Source organism: Rhagoletis zephyria, unplaced genomic scaffold (genome assembly GCF_001687245.7).
Source record: "Rhagoletis zephyria isolate East Lansing unplaced genomic scaffold, Rhagoletis_zephyria_1.1 Rzeph_scaffold_01826, whole genome shotgun sequence".
NCBI lineage: Eukaryota > Metazoa > Arthropoda > Insecta > Diptera > Tephritidae > Rhagoletis > Rhagoletis zephyria.
Genome location: NW_016158910.1, coordinates 15,447 through 39,649, shown reverse-complemented (window position 1 = coordinate 39,649; position 24,203 = coordinate 15,447). Strand labels below are relative to the sequence as shown.

The following is a 24,203-nucleotide window of genomic DNA, read 5'->3' as shown; positions in this document are numbered from 1 at the left end:
CGGACTTGACAAATCGGAGGAGAATCTCCCCTGCAAAAAACGGCTGACCATATCGGAAACAAACTATCGATTGTAGGCTCGCCTACATATGTACATACATACATACATCAAAGAAAATTTTACTTCATTGTTAGCTGTAGTGAAAAATAAAGAAGAAGTCGGTGAATTTAAAGAAAGAATTCATCAAAATCCGTATATTCTATTTGTATATAAAAAAACGCTATGTGTATAGAGAAGAAAACATTTTAGGCCTGTGTGCTTATGCCGACTATGGAGTCAGTGACTATAGTTCTGAAATACAGTGCAACGCCAACGTGGGACTGCAGCAGAACCTAGGAATGTTTTTAGCGACGAAAATTCAGACCCCGATGAAAAATAAGAAGAATTGTCTGAGCTCAGTGGCTCTGAAAAAGCTTGCGAAATTAAGTTAATATTCGACAATATATTTTTACAACTAAAACAAACACATAACCTAAATCGAATTGTATTTTTTAATTTGGTTTCATGTATTTTTGGATATTTCGCTGCCAACTATTCAATAATTTATCAATTATTTAGAGGTTAGAATAGTGGTCAGAAAAATCACTAATTATCGCGATATTTTCCCAATAGTGAGCGAGTGAACATACTGTAAGGCAAATGCGCCCGTGTGTGTGCAAGAAAGGGATGCACTATCACACGCCCAGAGAAGTGGTCACTTTTTTCCCCTAGCCCATACAAAACTAACCGCTAAACTGACGAAAAGTTTTAGTCAGTTTTCCCAATAATTTAACCGATAATCATAGGTCAGGCTTCTTGCAGGGTCGATCAAACACTAACATATTGTGTAACAACACGTAGAGATTGAGGTGTTGGCTTAAAACACCGAGGTCGCGGGTTAAAATTCCACCACATGCAATCCTAACTATATTACACATTTCTGCTCTTAAAAGCCCAATTTATATCGGGAAGAATTGTTAATAACATTAGCCTTGTAATGTGAGTTTATGACTCGATTCCAAAAAATATCGTTTTAAAACTATCGAGCAGAAAATATCGGTATCGAATGCTAAAAGTATCGATATGGTATCGTATCGTATCGAAATTCGTATCCCTAGTCAAAATAAGCCTTTTAGGCGTGAGCTAATGGGTTAAAATGTCCTACAAAAATATTTCCCATGAAATTTTATTATATATGTCTTAAACTTTGATTTCGTTCAGACATTTATTTTAACTATTTTTTCGACTTTTTTGAAAACTACTTAGGCCGAGACATGAAAACTTTAGTAGGCCATGAAATAAAACTAAGAGCTAACTTTCGCAAATCCACCGAGTGTTTTATTACTGGCTGGGTATACTTTCAGAGAATGTTAACAAAGTCCGGACTGGTTTCGGCTGAGCCATAGTGTAGTTTGAGTTTAACTTTTTAGACAGGTGGCCACTCTCTTCAAGCACCTCAAAAATATTTTAATTGTTGCATAGTATTTTAAGCACAACACTTTTTAACTATTACCACGTTTATACGCATGCATAAGTCGCTTTAATTCATTTCGCCGCGATTCAAAACATATGTATAAACTGAATTTCAATTCGCTTTGAAAGAGCGAATTGTTTTGGCTCACACTCCATTTCAAATCGGTAGTTTAATTCTCCAGACAGTTAGAAAGAGTGTATAAACACCGCTCTCACTCAAAGCGAATTGGAGATCAGCTGTTCCGCTCAAATACCAAATAATCGCATCAGTATTTAAAAGCTGATTAATAATAATCGTTCTTTTTCTTTGCCACGATTTTATAATGCCGAATAAAACTAGATTTTTATCACTTCCCATTATGTTAACTTATAAAATGTCAAATGAAAACTGCTCACTTTGTTTGCTTTTGAAGACGGATGCTTTGATGCCGATATAAAGCCGTAAGTATAGACACTAGAGCGAAATGTGTACGGTGTCAATGCGCTTTCAATTAAGTCGATTATTCTGTGCGTATAAACGTAGTATATATTCGACTTTTCAAACAGGTGGAACCCCTCCTAAATCTAATTAAAAAATAAAGTTTATTCAAAACCATTTCGATTGATACCCATATTGGCGTAATTTATTTAACTTATTAAATAATTTGATTTTGATTTTCTTACATACATATGGCACAAAACTAAAACCATATTACACATGTACAGGGCAAGCCCTTTAATTTGACACCTCCCTCCTTTTTGAAAATCGAACGAACGATACAAATTTTATGACTTGGTGTTAAATATTTAACGTAAACATCTGCGGAAGCAATTATTTGAATTTGACACTTCATTTTTTTTTAAATTGAACGAACGATACAGATTTTATGACTTGGTGTTAAATATTTAACGCAAACATCTCCGAACTCGATTCAGAAGTTGAAATAAAATTTTTTTTTTTGGAAAATTCGAAAAAATTCGAATTAAATCGAATTTGCACCACCAAATTTCGAATCGAATAATCGAATGGTTGGGCAATGTTCGAAATTCGGAAAAAATCGAATTTCAACCCCCCACTACCCATCCCTAGTATTTAACCCAAGCTTCTAACTCCGATTTGTGCTAACCAGACATTGAACAAACGGCCCTGAACCACCGGCCTAAGCCTTAGGGCCGGTTGTTCACTGTCTACATAAATCGGAAGTAGAAACACCGGCTAAATACTGTGGCGAATACTGCGGCAACGCGAAGCGAACAGCTAGAAAATGGCTGAATGTTCGAGGAATGACGTAGAATGTTCGACAGTGAGAAACGTCAAGTGGGTGAATACCGCGAACAGCGAGAGAAAGAGATTGAACGATCAACTTAAGAAAGTTCTAGAGTTACCATGAGTGCGAACGTAGGTATATAAGGCCGCCGCTACAGCGAAATCAGTCAGTTGAAAGTCAGCAAGCTACCTGACAAGTTAGCTGAGAATAAGCAATCTATAAGTTCAGCAAGTTTTGTAAAGTGTTTTAATTGCCTTAAAAAGTATTGTTATTAGTTGTTATTGCATAAACAAATATTGTTAAGTGTTTGTTGTACAATAAAGTTAATTGTACTGTAATTTGGTCATCGTGAGCGTTTATTTAACAATCCAGCGAGACGAACCGAATGGTTTTGGCAAATTCGTCATCTTATAAGCATGATATCGAAAACGTCGATAATGGTGTTTAACTGGGGGGTAGTGATAACCTACCCTAGCCCTAAGGGCCGGTTGTTCAATGTCTGATTAGCACAAATCGGAGGTAGAGGCTCCGGTTAAATACAACAACTGCTTTATCGATCACATGTTATATGCATTTTGTCGAAAACGTCGATAATAATGTTTAACCGGCAAGTAGTGATAACCACATATTGAACAACCTGCCCTTAGGGCCGTTTTAACCATCTCTGGTTAACACTAATCCTCAGTTAAACATCGTTACCGACGTTACTGACTCCATGCACACAACATTGTGTCTATAACGTCGGTAACGATGTTTAACTGGGGATTAGTGTTAACCAGAGATGGTGAAAACAGCCTTACGACCGGTTACTCAATGTCTGGTCAACACTAATCTCCGGTTAAACATAGTTATCGACGTTACCGACTCCCTGTTGTATGCATGGAGTCGAAGACGTCGATAACGATGTTTAACCGCAGATAAGACATTGAGTAGCCGGCCCTTAGAGTTTTTTCCATAAAAAGGGTAAACATTGCGGAGAGTTCTTTGTAGAACATTAAGATTATCCGCTCAATTAAAACTGATCAACCTATGATGCAATTATTAACATTGAGAGTGGATGAAAGTGAAACGACTGTCCTTTTTTTCTGATAGTCCAGATGTATGTTTAAAAACATTTTTTGAACGCGTTCAATTCTACTTATCGCAAGTTGATAAAATAGTATGTCCAAATGAGCAGCCCTATGTTGTTATCCATCGCACGCTCGATTTTGGTACGAATCGGAATATCGCTATGCTCTAATCCGCTTCTTCGTACCGTTATTTCGATATAAGGTGGCCGCTTTCGTAATTCGTGGTGTTGGACGTATCTGTCAATTTGAAATATTTTGGGGATATTTTGTACGAAGGGCAAATGATGTCGGAGCTTAATGGTGTAGCTATGGTGGGACGTCAGAGGCGGCCTGCACCGGGTACCTGTATGCGGTGACACCTGACAGTCAAAAAATAAAAGCTTACGCAAATCTTCACTACGTTTATCACCGATAAACTCACTCACACTCAGAAACATTCACTTATTAGCTCTAAAGGGCATTTAACTAATTATCGTTAAATATGTTAATTAATGTTTCCCCTCAGAGTTAAAAGATAAGGGCTCATTAGTTAATGAACAATTTTCGTTCAGTTTGAAATCAAATATAAAAATAAGTATTTATATAATTTTGCGGGCACTGCCTCAACAGTCGCAATGGCTGAGTTTGCAGAGCACTGGTGGGCCATTCGACAGATCCGAGGTCGAGTCCTCAGGCAGGAACATTTTCTTTTTGCTTTTTTATTTCTTTCCTTGTTGAATTTTCAGAAACTTATTCTTTTTTTAACTTTTTTTAACTTAATTTTCTTTTGATTTGTAGATTTTATTGTTTTAAAAAGGAAACATTTCTTTTAATTTCATTTAATTTTTAGAAACTGTTTGCTAAAAGACAAACAAAACCACTAACAGGCCAATTCTTGCATTTTCCATTCAACTCAACACAGTCTTTTGAAAGACAAAAGGGCTTTCTATTCCGGCAACTATCTGGAAAGCTCTCTTCTGTAATTTAGATGGCTAATTAAGAGATCCGCTGACGAGGAGGCGTTAATTTGAAGCTCCTTAGCAGGTTTTTCAGGCGGTACGGCTTTCGAAGTCGTTCAGGCTTTTCATGCGAGCAACTCCACAACAAATTTTTTTTAGCTTGAAGTTTCTTTACATTACACATACAGTAGGTTTATTCCTTATCTTTTTGGACTAAAATCTGAAATGTGTCAAAATGCCAGAGCGTAAGCAAAATGCGCTCACTAAAAGAGAATAACAGGAAAAAGTAAAGGAACGCAAAAACCAAGTTTTTAGTCCAAACAATGGCTACAACAACACTAACGTCAAATAAGAATAGAAATGTATGTACAAAAACATTCACACAAGCACAAGCACGATAAACACTTACTATATCAATTATTTTTTGCCTCCTCCCAATTTCAATTAACTTTTTTTACTTTTTAGATTATTCTCACTTTTTGCGTATTCTTTAATTTCCGTTAATTTAAACTCAGTGGAGTTTGATACTTTTCAAGATTTTGCTAGCAAACATTCTTCTGACTAAATCTGACTACTTCGGACTGAAGAGAGTCACTCTCACTGAGTGTTGCTCTCTCATTTTTGCTGTCATTTTCGAGTTAAGGAACGCTATTTCTGGGAGATAAGGAACGCAACCAAGGCATATTCAACAAGGTAGAAGTGACAATTCAGTCGAGCTCTCTCATAGCTGACTGTAATGTCAAAAAATGCAAACAAAGAAATTAACCCTTTGTTATGCATTTACCATATTTGATAAAACTCAACGGCCCGTAGCTATAGTCAAAATAAAGTCGACTCCTAAAGTTAAAAGCAGCTTTTTGACATAACTTTCAATGGAATATCTGTCAAAAAAGCGGCTTTTAACTTTAGAGTCGACTTTATTTTGACTATAACTGCGGGCTAATATCTTTGAAATGAAAGTTTTTGTAGATATGAAAATTTTTAAAATCGCATTAGAATCAGCATCATTTTAGGTATTGAATTTTCGTTTTAATGTAAATGTGGAAATACATACTTACACAAAATTATACACTAAGTGAAACACACTCATTTATAAACCCATTTTGGCAATTTTCTTGCTTTTACTAGCCCAATGTTTTTAAGCATTTATTTTTTTTATTCAAATACTTAATTTTAAAGTATATTAGACATTCAAAAAACTTAACTTCAATAATTCAGCTATTAAATTTTTGCAATTCGAAATTTCCTTTCCATTAAATTTATTAGAAGTTAATTTCAGTTTCTTTATGTCAACAAGGAATTCTGGTTTAGGTTTTATTAGACCACCATTTGAAATTTGGTCTATCCATGTATATGAGTGGAACATTTTCTCTTCATATTCGGTATAATAATTCCTGCACCTGGGAACAAACGCGTCCGCTTAGAAATACCCGGCTGCGATGGGCAACAAATAAAGCCACTGGCACTAAAATGGTCTTCGCGCACACGTGAAGAGTCTCGTAATGAAGTATTGATAATTCGGAGTTTTAAAATAACGCACAAGTTTGTTGTCCTGGCTATTGTCAAACACAACATACCGCCCGTAATTCCGTTTCATTTTATTATGTATTTAAAATCAGTCGCACAGCTCACAATTGAAAATTTATATGAAAAAAATTGAAATTTTTAATAGTATAGGGTTAAGAGTTGACATTTTAGTCGCAGTTCAAAAGAGAGAAATGTCAAAATCACTTGTTATGCAACTAGTATATATTTCCAAACATTCCAAAGGTAGTAGCAGCAGGGCTGCAGTTTTGATTTTTTTCTATTTCATGAAAAATCCGAACTGTCAAACTATGCTACATTCATGTACACATTCACATACACATACATTATCACAATTTTTGCTTGCTTTTGATTGGTCGAACGTGTTTACATTTCTTTCTGTTTAGACATTCTAGGTTTCTCTTTAATTTTAATTGATTCAGTTCTTTTGTTCCCTTTTTCAAAGGTCAAACAATAAATAATTTTTCCTTGCATTTTATTGCCCAAACTTGGTGTAAAATTCTTTTAAAATATGGTCAGTGTTATCGATTACGCCATTGTAATGATTTAATGAATAACTGTTAGACGACGCCTGAAAAGCCTGAAGCAAGTTGGAAATTTGGCATCTTTCAGGCTTTTCACGCTTTGCAGACATCGGTTGTGGAGCAGCTTCAATACAATTGCAGTAAATCATCTTTCAGGCTTGAGCTGCTCAAGCCGCAACGTCTGAAAAAAACTGCTATGGAGCTTCATTTTCAGTATTTATGTAAAGTCATTTGTAACAACCAAGAATATCATTGTTTTATTTAGAGTATTCAGCATATTGTATTTAATTGTGGATATAATTCAACACAACTCAAAGAAAAGTCACATGCATATAGCTAAATATTCTTTTAATACCGAGTCAACATTAACATCCAGATTGCGATGAATATTGAGAAAAGCTAGCCCATTGCGTGCTCGTTCTCTGCCCATATCTACACATGCATGATGATATTCATTGAATTTTTTCGCAAAACTATAACTAAATAGGGGAGCGACCACATAAGGAAAAATTTCTGTAGAAAATTCGGAATCTGATTTTTTTCTCATTTTTAATGGATAACATAGCCCAACAAAAATAGAAAAAAAAAATTTGGTACGGCAAATTTAAAGTTGTTTTTGATAGACTTTCTTGTGCTGATTACGAATTCGTAAGCATCAAGGTCCCATTAGCTCCAAAATGTCAAAAAATCGCGGTGTTTGCAATATTTTAGAAGCTCTAGCAAAAAAAAAAACAAAAGGTGAAAGAACTTAAATTAACCTAATATCTCTGAAAATACCATTCCTGCACCTTCACTTGATGGTCACTTAGTCTTAGTATAGTCCAAGGCACATTAAACAGGTAGTATCAGTAGAGCAAAAACAACATTTGCGTGTATTTTGTTGTTGCTTCTGGTATCGAAAGTGTCAAAAACTGTTCTGAATTTTTTCTTCTAAATCAAAGCGTGCCATGTGAAATACAAAAAATTATAAAAAATAAAAAATTGAAATTGGAAAAAATAAAAATTGATGCAACTTTCTTTCCTAGTAAATTTGTTTGCTTCTCGAAGCATTGATCCATCCTTTACAAGGGCCAGTAATCAGCGGTTGTGCTGCTGAGTTGGGCGAACGTTCCAAAAGCTGCTATTCAATCGCTTGTTTTGTATGGAAAAAGGTTTCACATGCAAATGGATTTTAACAATTCAGAATTTTTGTGAGAAAAAATTAAAAATATTTGACATTTTCGAGACCAAATAATTTGAAAATAAATCAAATCAGCTGCTCTACTGATACTACCTGTTCAATGTACCTTGGTGTAGTCATACTTTTATATGTTTTTATTTTATTTTAGAAAAAATGAGGAACAAGTTGAATCAAATTTTTGAAGGTTTATTATAGGTTTCAAAAAGAAGTGTCATTGACATCATTGTCATTGGTTATTGTGGTACGCCAACGGTACATTGAATTCTTATACAAAAATATATCTTTCTTATGATTGCAGAAAATCATAAAAATAATTAAATATTATAAAATTTTTAGCACCAGTAGCTGACACTACGGAAATGCAAATCAGCCACAAAACTCGCTAGTGTAATTTTTTATTTTGTACGTTTCAAAAAATAAATACATAATAAGAATTCAAAATCTAAAAAAAATACATTTTTAGAACAAAAACCAAGGCATATTCAACAAGGTAGAAGTGACAATTCAATCGAGCTCTCTCATAGCTGCCTGTAATGTCAAAAATGTAAACAAAGAAATTAACCCTTTACCATATTTGATAAAACTCAATATCTTTGAAATAAAAGTTTTTGTAAATATGAAAATATTTAAAATCTCATAAGAATAAGCTTCATTTTAGTTTTTGCATTTTCGTTTTAATGTAAATGTGGAAATGCATACTTACACAAAATTACACACTACATGAAACACACAAATTTATAAAACCGTTTTGACAATTTTCTTGTTTTAACTAAGTATCCCTGTGTTTTTCAGCATTTATTTTTTTATCCAAGTACTTAATTCTAAAGTTTATTAGACATTAAAAAAAAGCTTGATCCTTCTAAATTTACATCAAAACTTAACTTCAGTAATTGAGGTATTAAATTTTTGCGATTCGAAATTTACTTTCCATAAAACCTGCACCTGGGAACAACCGCGTCCGCTTAGAAATACTCGGCTGTGATGGGCAACAAATAAAGTCACGCGCACACATGAAGAGTCTCCTAATGAAACATCGCAGCAATTTGTCCACCGTTGTCGCTTCACTTAACAATTCGGAGGTTTAAAATAACGCACAAGTTTGTTGTCCTGGCTCTTGGCAAACATAACGCACCGCCCGTAATTTCTTTTCATTTTATATGTATTTAAGATCAGTCGCACAGCTCACATTTGAAAATTTAAATAAAAAGAACTAAAATTTTGACTAGTATAGGGTTCAGTGTTGGCATTTCAGTCGCTGTTCAAAAGAGAGAAATGTCGAAATCACTTCGACCTTGTTATGCTTTGAACAAAAACGTGTAATGTGCAAGTATAGTACTTGACATAAAACGTACGTTTCACGTGCAAGTGCACGCAATCCTTCCACCGAAAGGGGTCAAAATCGAATGCATACTATAATATCTTTTCAAAAACTGACTGAAATTTTTAATATATTTATTGGTTGGGGTTTATTTGTGCTTGAATCGCTATTTTAAATGGATCTCGCTCTTGTTTATTTGGTGTTACGCATTAGCCGCTAAATCCACAATACCCTTCGTTCCCCTATTTGCAAAAAAAAACAATGTTGTCTTAAAATTTGTTTTTTTTTTTTATTTATGGCCTTTTAAAAATTTTTATTGAGCTAGAGCCCGTTTCTAATGAAAAAATGTTGTGGAAAAACAACAATCATTTACCCATAGATAGAAGTTATACATATGTACATAGCTACTATTTCGGAGATCACCACATATCCTCATCAGACTTCTTCACCGCGTTCACTGTGATATTAGCCGTTAGAAATGGCCTCAAGCTCAATAAATTGTTGAGATCTTAAAATATTTTGAACCATTATTATCTTAAACTAAATGATGGCAAATTTGTATGCATATTACCCTCCGACAGGGGGTTTTAAACCCCCAAACAGACACGAGTTAATTCGATACCTCATTTGATGCCATATAAACAAGGTAACAGACAGTTCATTGGAAAAGATTACCAGAAATGTAATCTTGTTCAAGAAAAAAATTGCTCATAAAATAATTGCGCGAAAAAGTCTTCTTTTGTTGTACTTCCCAGGAATATAGGTTTTTAAAAAGATTTAGATGCAGTGGAAATGTACGATAGTTGCAAATATGTTTTCTTATTACTTCACCTGGTAGAATTCCACATACAATTGTAAGTGTGTAAAGTACAGAAACAAAATAATACGGATGAAATTTTACTAGAAGAAATTCTTAAAAGCATTTAAAAATTTAGAGATGTATTAGTATCTAAACACCGCGAACTGAAATAATTTTTCTATTTGGCAACTACTTTTCTCCAGACTAGATGGGAAGATGTCGTCTAAGTTGTCTGGAGAATTTCAGTTTTTCCAAGCATTTTTTTAATAAACTCTTTGTACCCTATTCTTATTCTTCTTTGCTTATTTTCTTCAATAACAGAGTTTGCCCTCACTACCTTTAGTATTTTCCGCTAGTCTTTTCTGCATATGTATTTCCCTGCGTCGCGTTGAAATGTTTGCTCTGAACATTCATCCAGTTCACTCTTCCACTCGAACAGTTGGGCCGTGTGTACGTCGCATTTGGTGAAACAACCGTGTGGACAAATCCCGTGTTTATATGCACTCTTAACACGATTCAACAACTCTTAGCTTGAACGAAGACAAATTTGCCTTAGTATCGGATTTCGATACGAGTAGCTGCTTTTCGATATCTACCCAGTACTTGGTTAAAAATATCGATACCAAAATTACTTGCTATCGATCGAAAAGTATCGAGCTTGTACTCGTATCGTTTCATCCCTATCTTTATGTAATAAGTTTTCCAAAAACTACACGTAATTAACCGGAGCTTCTACCTCCGATTTGTGGTAACCGGTCATTGAACAAACGGTGCTCAGTAACCGGTCCTTAGGGCCGGGCATTTCAGGGTACAATTTTATATATATATAAGGAAAATTTGAAAGTTAGGGGGTGGTGGGATCGAGCACCCCCCTGCCCCTACCTGGCTACGCCCATGTGTATAGAAATTTACTTGCTTCTATGACGAGGTATCAGAAATCGAAATTCTGTTAGAGATGCCAAGGTTAAGACGACATTTAAAAGCGGCCGTATAAAATTTATTTTTTTGTATAAACGCACGAAATCCATTATTTCAAATTGATACGCGTGAATACATACATATATTTATTTTAAATAATTATGGATGATTAGCGCTTGTTGAACTTATAGCTCCGTGGTAATGTTGATGTGAGTTCGACACGGGCCAAGGGCCTTTAATAATAATAATTAGGGCTCGGAATCTCATGCAGTTGCATGTTTTTTTTGGGCATCTTCAAATGGAAATGGTTAAGTTAATCAATCAAGAAATTTCCTTTAAAATGGCATTCAATCGTTAGTGCATATTTTTACATATTTATTGCGCATATTTCAGTATATTTTACAATAAATGCATATGGTTTCCGCATATTTTTATTTTTCTTTTATTTACACCCATTTAAATTCAGTGCCTCATCTTTTTACAAAAAAATTAACGATAACACTGGATCACAAATTTGAGGTTGGGTTTTTGTTCTCCAGACGCCGCTATCCAATTGCTATCTAGAATTGCTTGGTGATTCCGAAAATCGAGTTAATTTTGTTTTCTATGGATACGTTTTCGAGATATTTGCAATTTACCGTTATTCTGCTTAAAACAAAAAGTGGTTCCACTTAATTACGTATATCTTACGAACCAATTTAACAATCTTAATACGAAATACGGCAAATACACATACACATCACTTCCCGATAGGACTTATAGTTTCTGACAAATTAATTCATCATTCAGGTTTTTTTTATTTTTTAATGAAAAAATTATTAATTTTTGCATCTCTGCTAAAGCCTGTTCTGTTGCAAAAAAAATCAAGATACTACTGAAGAAAATCGATGGATAAATAAAGAAATAATAGTGATCAAATGAAAATACGCAAAGATATTTTGTATGAAATATGAGCACAAAGGCGTGTTACTGATATGTACGTGGCGTATGAGTAACTTTCTTTCCTGCTCATTTTTCATACAAAAAATCTTTGCGTATTTTCATTTGACCACTATTATTTCTTTATTTATCTATAAATTTTCTTCAGTAGTAACTTGTTTGCTTTTTTTGGTAATAGAACAGGTTTTAGCACAGATACAAAAATTTGGCACAGAAACTGTTATTTTTAAAATATTTCTTCTGTTAAAGTTTGATTTTTTTCATTAAAATAAAAAAAAAAAACTAGAATGATTAATTAATATGCCAGAAACTATAAGTCCTATCGGAAAGTAGTCCTATCGGAAAGTAGTGGTTTATGGAGAATTTTATGAGCTTTCACTTGCCGCATTTCATGTTAAGATTGTTAAATTGGTTCGTAAGATATACGTGATTAAGTGGAACCAATTTTTGTTTTGAGCTGAATAACGGTAAATTGAAAATATCTCGAAAACTTATCCATAGAATTAAAAATTAACTAGATTTATGGAATCAGCGAGCAATTCTATATAGTAATTGGATAGTGGCATCCATTGAACATTTTTGGAGTAAACCAGTGTAATCTTTCCCGAATATTCTTCCGAATATCTTCTCGGATATCCAAACGGCCGTTAAGGCACTCTCTTGTACCCCTGTTAGATCTCAACTGGTGGAGGACTGTAGGAGATAGCTGGTGGCTAATTTTTATTTTTTGACGAAATTTCCTTAATATGGGTCCCGGGACATAGGGACATTTACGGAAACGAGGCAGCGGACGAACTAGAAAGGTTCGGCACTGAATGTGTCCCACGCAAAATTACCGAAATATATCATTAGAAGGCCAAGCAGAAGTGGAACCGTACAGGATCGTATAGGATTACCCGGCAGTTCTGGGTGTCCTACGACCCACTTAAAACCAAACCTCTCCTAGGAATGAGCAAAGAAGATGCCTGCAAACTTGCTGCAGTGTGGACAGGGTACTGGCCCGTTGGGGTACATGCCGAAAGGATTGGATTGCCTTTCAACAGGTTCTGTCCCAGTTGCGATGACCCTGGCTCGAAAGATACACTCAGAAAAAGGTTTAGTTATAATTACCAAGATTTGGTTATAGTGACCAAGTGGCATAGTTGGATATGGCGAAATAAATATCTAGTTCACGAAAGTCTGCAATTTACTTGAGACTTCTAGTTGGGACAAATGTATACTTGTTAATAATTACAAAACGACTACCTTGATTGGACAATATTGTTAGTTAGATAAAATCATTGTTTAGCAAATATAAACAATGCTTTGGTTGATATTAGTTTTCATTTAATTTTGTGAACTTGCTGTAGACGTGAATCAGCTAACCGTTTATTATTAGAAAAAAAGTTTCAGTTTGACACAAAAAAGAATTTACTCGATGGTTGTTGTGTTTACTTTCTCCTTTTATTTGCATATATTAAGCATAAAAAATACATACATATTTACATAAATAGTTACTAGTGTAAATAATACATATGTATATGGTGGTAAGAATTTCCTAAAAAGAAACGATGAAACAGGAATAGTAGTCTTAGGCACAGAGATAAGATAATATACGATAGAAATAAAAAGTAGCATTTGGTTTGCAACACATTCCTTCTGCCAGGTCTGCAGATCGCATTTAATTAACAATAAGTGAGTGGCATGTGCACTTTATGTAAAATAAATCGGTTTCAGCACTCAATAATGTTTTCAGCCTGCCCAAGTCTCCAGCTATAACATTGGCTCCATCAGTGGCCAAACCAATTAGGTTTCTTATTTTTAAAGGCAGGATTGGCAAATGTTTAAAAGGTACAATCAAATATTTATTAAAACGATGTTTGAAATATATATTTTTATAATTAAGAATTTAAAAACTTAATTCAACTATCCGACCAAAAGCTTACTTTGCCGACCAACCTACCAAATGAAAAAGAAGCGACCAAATTTGGTCGGAAAAGACTAATAGTGGCAACACTGCATTCAAACGACTCAATAAGTGGGACTGTGTGCATTGCTTAGCTTGCGCTCTTCGTATGTGAAACACACATGTGCTCAGAGAGCGCTGAGCATTATTTAGGAGTGGCTCACAAGCATGAATATGTTCCGCTCTCAAACCAAATCGTGGTTGCCTCAACTAAGATTTGGTAACTATGACTAAACCATGTGTTGAAAGAAAGCTTATCTGTATTAGCAGAGCTTAATGATATCCTTTTATGAACCATACGTTAAGTTGAATGGAATTTGTAGAAATATGCTTCAAAAAATATTTATTAGTATCTATTTACCAAACCCTTCAACTAAATTAACGATTTGGTACAACCTAGATGAATATTAGAAGCTTTGATATATTTTGTTATAATTAACAACCCATGGTAATAGTTCCAAATCCTTGGTAACAGTTCCCAAATATTGTCAAAATTCGGGAACTAAATATCTTTAGTTGTCGAAACTAATCTTTTTTCTCAGTGTATTTACAGCAGACAGTCTGCTTGATTATAAACTAATCTTATACATTATGTATTGTATTTTAAAGTGAATTATTTTCTCTGGACGCTATTTAATGCCGCTGTCCGACGACTCAGACTCGAACTCGGATCTCTCAATTGGCAGTCTAGTGCTTTGCTCACTCGGCCATTGCGACTGCTGGGGCAGCGTGAGCAAAATGGCATACATAAATGTCTATTGTTTCCTTTGCACCAGCTGATTTCGAATCAGCATTCGAAGCTGGCAACGATATTTTCGAGTTCACTCGGAATCAGTGATAGCAATTTTTTCGTATTCGTAGCAGGCATTCGAATTCGTAGATTTTCTACGATGGATTCCGTGATGGCCCTGAATATCTTTAGTTGTCGAAACTAATCCTTTTTCTCAGTGTACAGAGTACATTTCCTGTGCGAGTGTCCAGCCCTCACAAGGATGACTCTTAAGACACTCGGCAAGCCATTCCTGCAGAGTGCTTCAGAGTTCAGCTGCTTCTCTCTGTATGACGTACTGAAATTCACTATAGCCGCCAAATGGCCAAATGGCTGTAGGTTGCACGAGTTGTGGAACCAAAATGGTAAACTGGATACTTGCTTGTCACCAGGGTGACAATCTACTTAAACCAACCACACATTTATCTGAACCACTATTAAACTGTGAATGTTACTACACCCAGAAAAAGGATTAGTTATAATTACCAAGATTTGGTTATAGTGACCAAGTGGCATAGTTGGATATGGCGAAATAAATATCTAGTTCACGAAAGTCTGCAAATTACTTGCGACTTCTAGTTGGGACAAATGTATATTTGCTAATGATTACAAAACGACTACCTTGATTGGACAATATTGTTAGTTGAATAAAATCATTGTTGAGCAAATATAAACAATGCTTTGGTTGATACTAGTTTTCAATTAATTTTGTGAACTTGCTGTAGCGTGAATCAGCTAACCGTTTTTATTGGAAAAAATTTCAGTTTGCCACAAATAAAAATTTACTTGATAGTTGTTGTGTTTACTTTCTTCTTTTATTTGCATATATTAAGCATAAAAAATACATACATATTTACATAAATAGTTACTAGTGTAAATAATGCAAATGTATGTATATGGTGGTAAGAATTTCCTTAAAAAAAAAAACGATGAAACAGGAACAGTCGTGCAAAAACCCAGGTCAATATCTATTTATTTATTTATTTATTTGTTCAGTTTACAGAAAAAACATCTTACAGACTAATTAGAGTTAATCGAATACAGTAAAAATTTTAAGTTTAAATTCTACAATATTAACATTGAAATCGATAATATCACTATAAGCATTACATAATCGGGCACATCGTACAAGAGGTTCATTCAGAGAGTAATTAGTTTTGTAAATTGGATGACCAAATATACGACTGTTTCTTAGACACCTAGGAGGAATATGAGTTTGGAATAAGTTAGCCAGCTCATTACAGTTAATGTTCTCATTGATAACGTTATAAAGGAAAATTAAAGAGAAGTAGATTCTTCTATCATGCAATGAATGCAGGCCTAGCAACTTACGTCTACCTGTGTAACGGGGAGGACCATTAAGCCAGTGCATTTTGTACAAGGCGAACTTTGTAAAGACTTTCTGTACCTTTTCAATTTTTATGGAATGGACCTCATAATAAGGGTTCCATATCAACGAGCAGTATTCGAGGCGACTTCTTACTAAGGCAACATAAAGAGACTTTAAGGTGTGAGGATCTTTAAAACCCCCCGTGTTTCTTCTAATGAAACCGATCATTGCAAATGATTTGGAAACTATATAGTCAATATGTTTGGTGAAGGATAACTTGGAGTCAAAAATAACACCTAGATCTTTCATCTGATCACAGCGACTTAAGAAACAGTTATTTAATTTGTAATTAAACATTAAAGTAGTTGATTTTCTGGTGAATGTTAACACGAAGCATTTCTTAACATTTAGATTTAAATGGTTTGTTGTGCACCATTGTCCTAAAGCATCTAAATCTGACTGCAGATTGTTAGTGTCTGATAAATTTTGTACCTCTAAAAGGAGTTTTATGTCATCTGCAAACATTAGGCATTTAGCAAACTTAAAGTGGTTCGTCAAATCTATACTAATTATATAAAGAGAAGTCCCTTTTTTTGTAACAGGTAATCTCGCGAACGGCTGGTCCGATTTTCATGAAATTTTGTATACAAATAGCTTTCGGTAACCACCATGTTTTAGGCTAAGTGGACCAGGGACCGGTCTATTCGAAAAAATCTTATTATGATCCGATTTGCTTAAAATTTAGTACGTAAGTAGCTTTTTAGCATATATTAGCATATATGACCAAATTTTTCCGGGAAGTGGCCCAGGGACCGATCTATTCCAAAAAAATGGCATTTATGGTCCAATTTGCTTAAAATTTGGTACGTAAGTAGTTTTTTAGCATATATTAGGATATATGGTCCATTTTTCCGAGAAGTGGACCAGGGACTGATCTATTCGAAAAAATCTAATTTACGGTCCGATTTGCTTAAAATTCGGTGCGCGGTAGCTTTTTAGCATGTATTAGCATATATGATCAATTTTTTCCGAGAAGTGGACCAGGGACCGATCTATTCCAAAAAATCGCATTTATGGTCCGATTTGCTTAAAATTTGGTACGTAAGTAGTTTTTTAGCATATATTAGGATATATGGTCCATTTTTCCGAGAAGTGGACCAGGGACTGATCTATTCGAAAAAATCGTATTTACGGTCCGATTTGCTTAAATTCGGTACGTAGGTAGCTTTTTAGTATATATTAGCATATATGATCCATTTTGTCCGAGAAGTGGACCAGGACCGATCTGTTCGAAGTAATCGTATTTATGGTCGGATTTGCTTAAAATTCGGTACGTAGGCAGCTTTTTGCCTGGATAAGCTTATAGATTCCTGTTTTCCAATTTTCATGCAATTTCGAATATAAATAGCTTTAAGTAACGACCATATCAAGGGGCGAATTCGGCACTAGGCGAGATATTTTTGCGCCAATCAGAAACAACGGGTACTGTCAAAATATAATTATAATATATAATATATCTCAACTAATATATATTTAGAAAGCCGTTTGTTAGTTTTCGCAAGGCTCGAGAGCGGCTGAACCGATTTTTTTGAAACTGCCACCTGCCGCACGTGTCCCAAGGATGGTTTTAGGCTAAAAAAATCTATATGTAAAGGGGGAGTGGCACTTCCCATACAAACCGAATTTCTCATGCTACATATCTCTGAAAGTGTGCATGGTAGAGTTTTGGAAATTGGTATGGAGATATGCGAAATCAATCGCATACCCTTGGAGAAAAATTTTAGCTATTGTAAAAAGGGGTGTGACATCTCCCATACAAACCGAATTTTTCATACTGCTTATCTCTGGAAATTTTTTGGTAGAGTTCTAGAGTTTTGTATGGAGATGTACGAAATAAATCGCATACTCTTGAAGAAAAATTGGAACTATTGGAAAAGGGGGCATGGCATCTTCCATACAAACCGAATTTTTCATACTGCCTATCTTTGGAAGTGTTCTTGGTAGAGTTCTGGAACTTGGTATGGAGATATACGAAATCAATCGCATACTCATGAAGAAAGAGGGCAGCTGTTGGAAAGGGGGGCGTGGCACCTCCCATATAAATCGAATTTTTATACTGCATATCTCTGAAAGTGTTCATGGTACAGTACTGGAACTTCGTATCGAGATATGTGTATAGTTGAAATCAAGCCCATACTCATGAACAAAATTTGGGCTATTTGAAAAGGGGTGGGAGGCCTACAAACGTACCGACCTTTAGCTATCTTTGAATGAATTTTTTTATTCTTCTGTAGGTGTGTTTGTGAGTGAAATCCTCCTAGATGGTTGTACGGATTTTAACGAAACTTTTTGTGTATTTGAGTGGGTCTCTGGATGGTTTAGTTTCACAATTTAATCCGACAGTTGGCGCTGTAGTAGAGTTATTACTACAAATCTTATTTATGATCCGATTTGGCTAATGTTTTAAATATGTATGCAATACTATTGCAAAAACGTGCTGCCAAGTGGTGCTGAAGTCGAGCTATTACTAAAAATAGCCAAGTGAGAAAAGGGGCCGTGAAGGTCAGTTTAAATCGACCTGTTGCACCATTGAGTATATCGAACGCTCCTGCGTTGCAATTGGCCCAATGGATGTAGGATTTTCCAATATTATTATACGTTCAAACTTTTAAGGTATTTCGTCTAAAATAAGTATATGTATATTGCATTTCTGTAGAACAATGATTCGCACTCATTTTGAAATTGCCACCTACTATACTGTAAAGCTTTTAGGACATTCACTATAGAACCGGATCATTGTTGCCGCCAGGGAGTGAAGAGGAAAAAATTTATTTCGCTTTGCGAATAACCGTGCTATGAAATTCCGCACAACTGGAGAATTTCAAGAACTTCTTCACGGATATAATACTTTCCTTCGGTTATTTAAAGCGGCAAATGACCACCAAACCTTAATCTTAGCAGACAAGTGTGCCAATGAAAATCGTAAACGTGAATCGTTGGTGAAAATGTTTGACCAAAAAGTTTCAATAAAATATATAAAAATTTTGGGCGGGACGAAGTTCGCCGGGTCTGCTAGTCATTTATAAAGATGATAAATAGCAATGGGCCACAGTGTGTTCCTTGTGGAATGCCCGAACACGCCTCGACTAAGGTTCTGGATTTAGCAGAGCCAATTTTAACAAATAATTTTCTGTTATTTAGAAAACTGGCGAAGAAAACTAAAAGTTTCCCCGCTACTCCATAGTGCTTCAATTTGTATAGCAAAATTTAATGATCAACTTTGTCAAACGCCTTCGAGAAGTCTGTATATATTACGTCTAATTGAGTATGGTTATTGAATGCATTTATTATTTTATTTGTGGCTAAAGCTAAATTAGTGCAAGTCGATCTACCAGACATAAATCCATGTTGGCAGTTGCAGATAACTTNTGGCATAAATCCACGTTGACAGTTGCAGATAACTTTGCTGACGTGACTGAATAGCTTTACTTGAATTATGTGATCGAATAGTTTGGCTATGGTACTTTGTTTGACGATAGGCCTATAGTTGCACACATCGTTGCGGTCCCCTGATTTGTAGATAGGCTCAATTGAACAAAGCTTCCACGGGTCGATAAAAGCGCCCTTATTTAAACATATATTAAATAAGAGTGTAAGGGGATAAGCTACGGTATCAGAGCAAGTTCTGAAGAATTTGGGAGAAAATCCTTCACAATCTATTTTGAAACTAGGTTTTAGTGCCGAAATCGCAAGCTCAACATCATCCACACTAATATCAAAAGTGGTAATGTTTTTTAATGGATGAGGGGTTAACACTGGATATATTGTAGTGTCATATTTTTCATAAACTTTCTGAAAGAAGTTAGCAAATAGATCACACGTGTGCTGGGTATTGTTGGAAACAACCTCACTGTTATTAAATAAGAAAAGGCGACATATTAATATTGCATTGGCTTTATTCAACAGGGTATTAATTTTCGCTTGCATTATTTTATGCGTAGCGTGCACTTTATGTCTTTTAGTGTTTTCTTATAGCCAAATAATTTGGCATGTGTCAAGTTACATATAAGACATTGTTGATTAATGCACGCAAATGAAAGTAGACGCAAAATGTGGAATATGCTTATGTCAACAAAAACGTGGGAATAAAGCATTTGCATTAATTATGCTTATGTAAAGCAAAACGTGGGAATAAAGCCTTTACAATAATTTTGCTTACTATCCAAAGTTTTTATGCCCTTATTATTTAGCATTTGCATTTAGTTTGTATAAAAACGTAATCATTAATTCAATAAAGATCACTTGAGAGCAATCAAGCAAACAACAGTGTTCGAACTTGGCGTAATCGCTATTATTCTGAACATTCTGGTGACCCCTGTGAAAGGACATTCAGCTTAAACAAGGCCAGTGCAGCAGTTTAAGGAGCCACAAAACTAATCTAAAAGAAGAAAAATGGATCGTTTCGAGGATTTGGCCAGACAACAAAGAGAAACGGGCGGCAATATCGAATCAATTGTCCGAAACTTTAAAAAGGACCCGCAATCCAGGAAGCAGTCAATCAGCTATTACGAAGAGCGATTAAGAAGACTGGACAGCGACTGAAACAACTGACAACAAACTTCGACTGCTTGAAAACCCCCAGCTAATGGAAATTGTAAATCAGTACAAGGAGATTTTCGAGTCCGCAGTGCTCCAATTGGCTCAAACCCCGACGAGAGAATTGCGCTTAACAACTAATGAAGGAAGTACGTACCAACATGATGCTTCAGCTTCAAAAGTCAACACAGAAGCACGGCATGATACTGGAACCAAACAGGCAGCTTCCAACGAGTACACTAAACTAGTCCGCAGACAAGGGGTAATGATGGCCTCGTTGCGACGGTTACTGAACGACAACGTTTCACCACAATGAGTTCCAACAATTAATAAACTGTGGAAAATATAGAAGACATTCACTTCAGGATATATGAGATGTTCGACAACCCAACCGAGCAGGGCTACAAGGTCGATAACTTCATTTCACTTGAGGAAAAGGTATGGAGTACTTTGCAAGCAGCTAATAGTGACTCCCATACTGAGCAATCTTCAAACCAACTTCCGATTAAACTGCAACCCATTTCACTGCCGAAGATAATAATTCCAAAATTCGATGGCACCTATTTAAAATGGCAAGAATTTCATGACCTATTCTCGCAACTGGTAATAAATCAACCTCTTTCAAAAGTTCAGAAAATGTGGTACTTGAAAACTCACTTAGTGGGGGAGGCTGGAAATCTAATTAAACATTTCGCATCAACAGGAGAGAATTTTGATGCAGCTTGGTTCATGCTTCTGGAGCGTTACAACAACAAACGCTTGCTGGTGAGCAAGTTAGTACATGAGCTAACTACTACACCTGGAAGCACATCAATGGACAATGTCAAAAAACTGCATGACACAACACAAGAATGTCTATTAGCATTGCAAAATTTGCAGATAGACACATCAACATGGGATCCACTTCTGCTCCCCCTTCTACTAAAGAAACTGGATCAACCGACTCGTTTGCGGTACGAACAATCATTATCAAAGCCACGGGAGGTACAAACACTCAAGGAATTCCTGCAATTTCTGGAGAAACACTTTCAATCCATGGAAGCGATGGGTGTCAAAGACAAATCTACAAGCTCAACTGCAAAGGTGTGCACTTCAGTCACATCCAAAGGTCATAGAAATGACACTTGCAGCATGTGCAAAAAAGGAAAACATCCATTATTTTCTTGCAAGGAATTTTTACAACAGTCTCCATCGGCACGCTTTCAGTTCATACAAGGGCAGAAATATTGCCACAATTGCCTAAAACCAGGACATGGTTCTAAAAATTGTATATTAAGAAACTGTCTGAAATGCAACAAAAAACACAACACGCTGTTACATTTCGAGGATTCAAAAAGGGATGTGAGCAAAGACATTACATCAGTAGCCACTCCAACACAAGGCAACGAATCGCAAAGTACTACACCATCCAGGACCAAATCAACGCCATCAAAAGACGAAGCAGCGTCACTTACCACCGCAAAGCACACAAAGTCAAACACGTATGTACTACTCAGCACTGCCATGGTGAAAGTTAGAGGAATCGGAACAGAAGTGCAGTGTCGGGCAATTCTCGATTCAGGCTCACAAGTTAATTTTGTGACTGAACGATTGGTTAAACGTCTTGGCATCTCAACTAAACCATCATCAATCTCCATTAGTGGCATCGGGTCAAGGAGCACTAAGATACAGCATCGAGTCAATGTGGCGCTACAGTCTCGGATCAACAACTTTACAACGCGGCTAGAGGCAGCGGTATTGCCTCAGATTATATCCCCGCAGCCGTCGCAAGAAATCAAGATCGACGAATGGCAAATTCCTGAGAACATCATGTTAGCCGATCCATCATTCAATCGTCCTGACAAAATTGATATATTGTTGGGGGCGGAATTCTACAACCAACTGATGGCAGCAGGGCAAATCAAACTGTCAGATGACCTACCCATTCTGCAAAATACAGTGCTGGGATGGATCATCGCGGGAAAAGTTGGTGGCAACTACATCTCAAATGCAATATGTGGAATCTGTACCAACGATGACATCAACTTAGATGCAGCCATTGCTCGATTATGGGAACTTGAGGATGTTGCAACTGTAAGAAAACAACATTCGGTAGCAGAAAAACAGTGCGAAGCTCATTTCGCACAACATACACTCATCAATGAAAATGGGAGATTCATGGTAAGGCTACCATTTCATGAAAATCCGGAGGCCTTAGGGGAATCCTATGGGATGGCGTATAATCGATTCCTGGCCTTAGAACGTCGACTGGCAAAATCGCTCCAGACAAAGAATCAATATGTACAATTTATGGAGGAATATGAGAGCTTGGGGCACATGACGCAAGTGGATATTGATTCCATCAGTAAACCTAGGTACTTCATTCCTCACCATTGCATTGTGAGACCCGAAAGCCGCACTACAAAATTACGTGTGGTGTTCGACGCATCAGCAAAATCGTCCACTGGCATGTCTTTGAATGACCTCATGTATACCGGACCCACTGTTCAGAGCGAGCTTTTCACCATTTTACTTCGCTTCCGTTTGCCCAGGTTCGTCTTCACCACAGATGTAGAAAAAATGTATCGACAGATGCTCATTCAACCGGACGAACGCAAATTCCAACTTATCATCTGGCGAAAGGATTCAAGCCTACCAATAAAGCATTATCAGCTAAATACAATCACATATGGGACAAGATCTGCTCCATATTTAGCCACCAAATGTTTGCAGAAAATTGCAAAAGAAAATTCATTACAATATCCTCTTGGTGCTAAGTTTCTGCAGGACAATTTTTATGTAGATGACGGAATCGGTGGGTCAGACAGCTTAACCACGACGATGGAAATCCAACAGCAACTGATACACATCTTAAAACAACGTGGTCTTAACCTAAGAAAATGGTGCGCCAATCACTCACAATTACTGCAAAATGTTAGCAGGGAGGAACAAGAAGTTGACATAGACTTTGACAATGACATCAAGCAAACTATTAAAACGTTGGGGTTAACATGGATGCCTAAGATGGATCGATTCTGCGTAAAGGTATGCCTAGGAAGCTGCAGTCTTGCAACTAAACGCTCAGTCAGCGCCGATCTTGCAAGGCTATTCGATCCGTTGGGGATACTAGCACCAATTGTAGTGATGGCAAAAATGTTTATTCAAGATCTCTGGCAACTGAAGCTGACATGGGATGAAGCATTACCAACCCATTTGAATGAGAGATGGACAACATTTCGAAATGATTTGCAAAAATTGGACAACTTGCAAGTGTCACGGCACGTGTTTGAAGGATACATCCCAGCAAAAATTCAAATTCATGTCTTCTCCGACGCATCAGAAAAGGCATATGGTGCTGCGATTTACATTAGATACGAGCTGGATGAGGGACGAGTACAAGTGAGGCTGCTCTGTGCAAAAACTCGTGTGGCACCCTTGAAACGGCAAACTATTCCTCGGCTTGAGCTCTGTGCGTCAGTACTGGGTGCTCAACTAACTACAAGGGTCAAATCAGACCTTAAGCTAGACGATGTGGCTACATACTTTTGGACTGATTCACAAATCGTGTTGGCATGGATTAACTCATCCTCAGCATCATACCAAACATTTGTGGCAAACCGTATAGCTGTTATTCATGAGCACACTACCGCTGAA

The 24,203-nt window shown here is 36.2% G+C and overlaps 1 protein-coding gene across 1 annotated transcript in view; it reads left to right on the top strand.

Annotated features, from left to right (window-relative positions):
• The first annotated feature begins 20,945 nt into the window (after positions 1 to 20,945).
• LOC108365290 (uncharacterized) overlaps positions 20,946 to 24,203 on the top strand; it is a 5,922-nt gene continuing 2,664 nt past the window's right edge. Inside the window, exon 1 of the mRNA XM_017619280.1 lies at positions 20,946 to 23,101. Within this exon, the coding sequence (XP_017474769.1) occupies positions 20,946 to 23,101 (2,156 nt within the window). The remainder of the gene's footprint in view (positions 23,102 to 24,203) is intronic.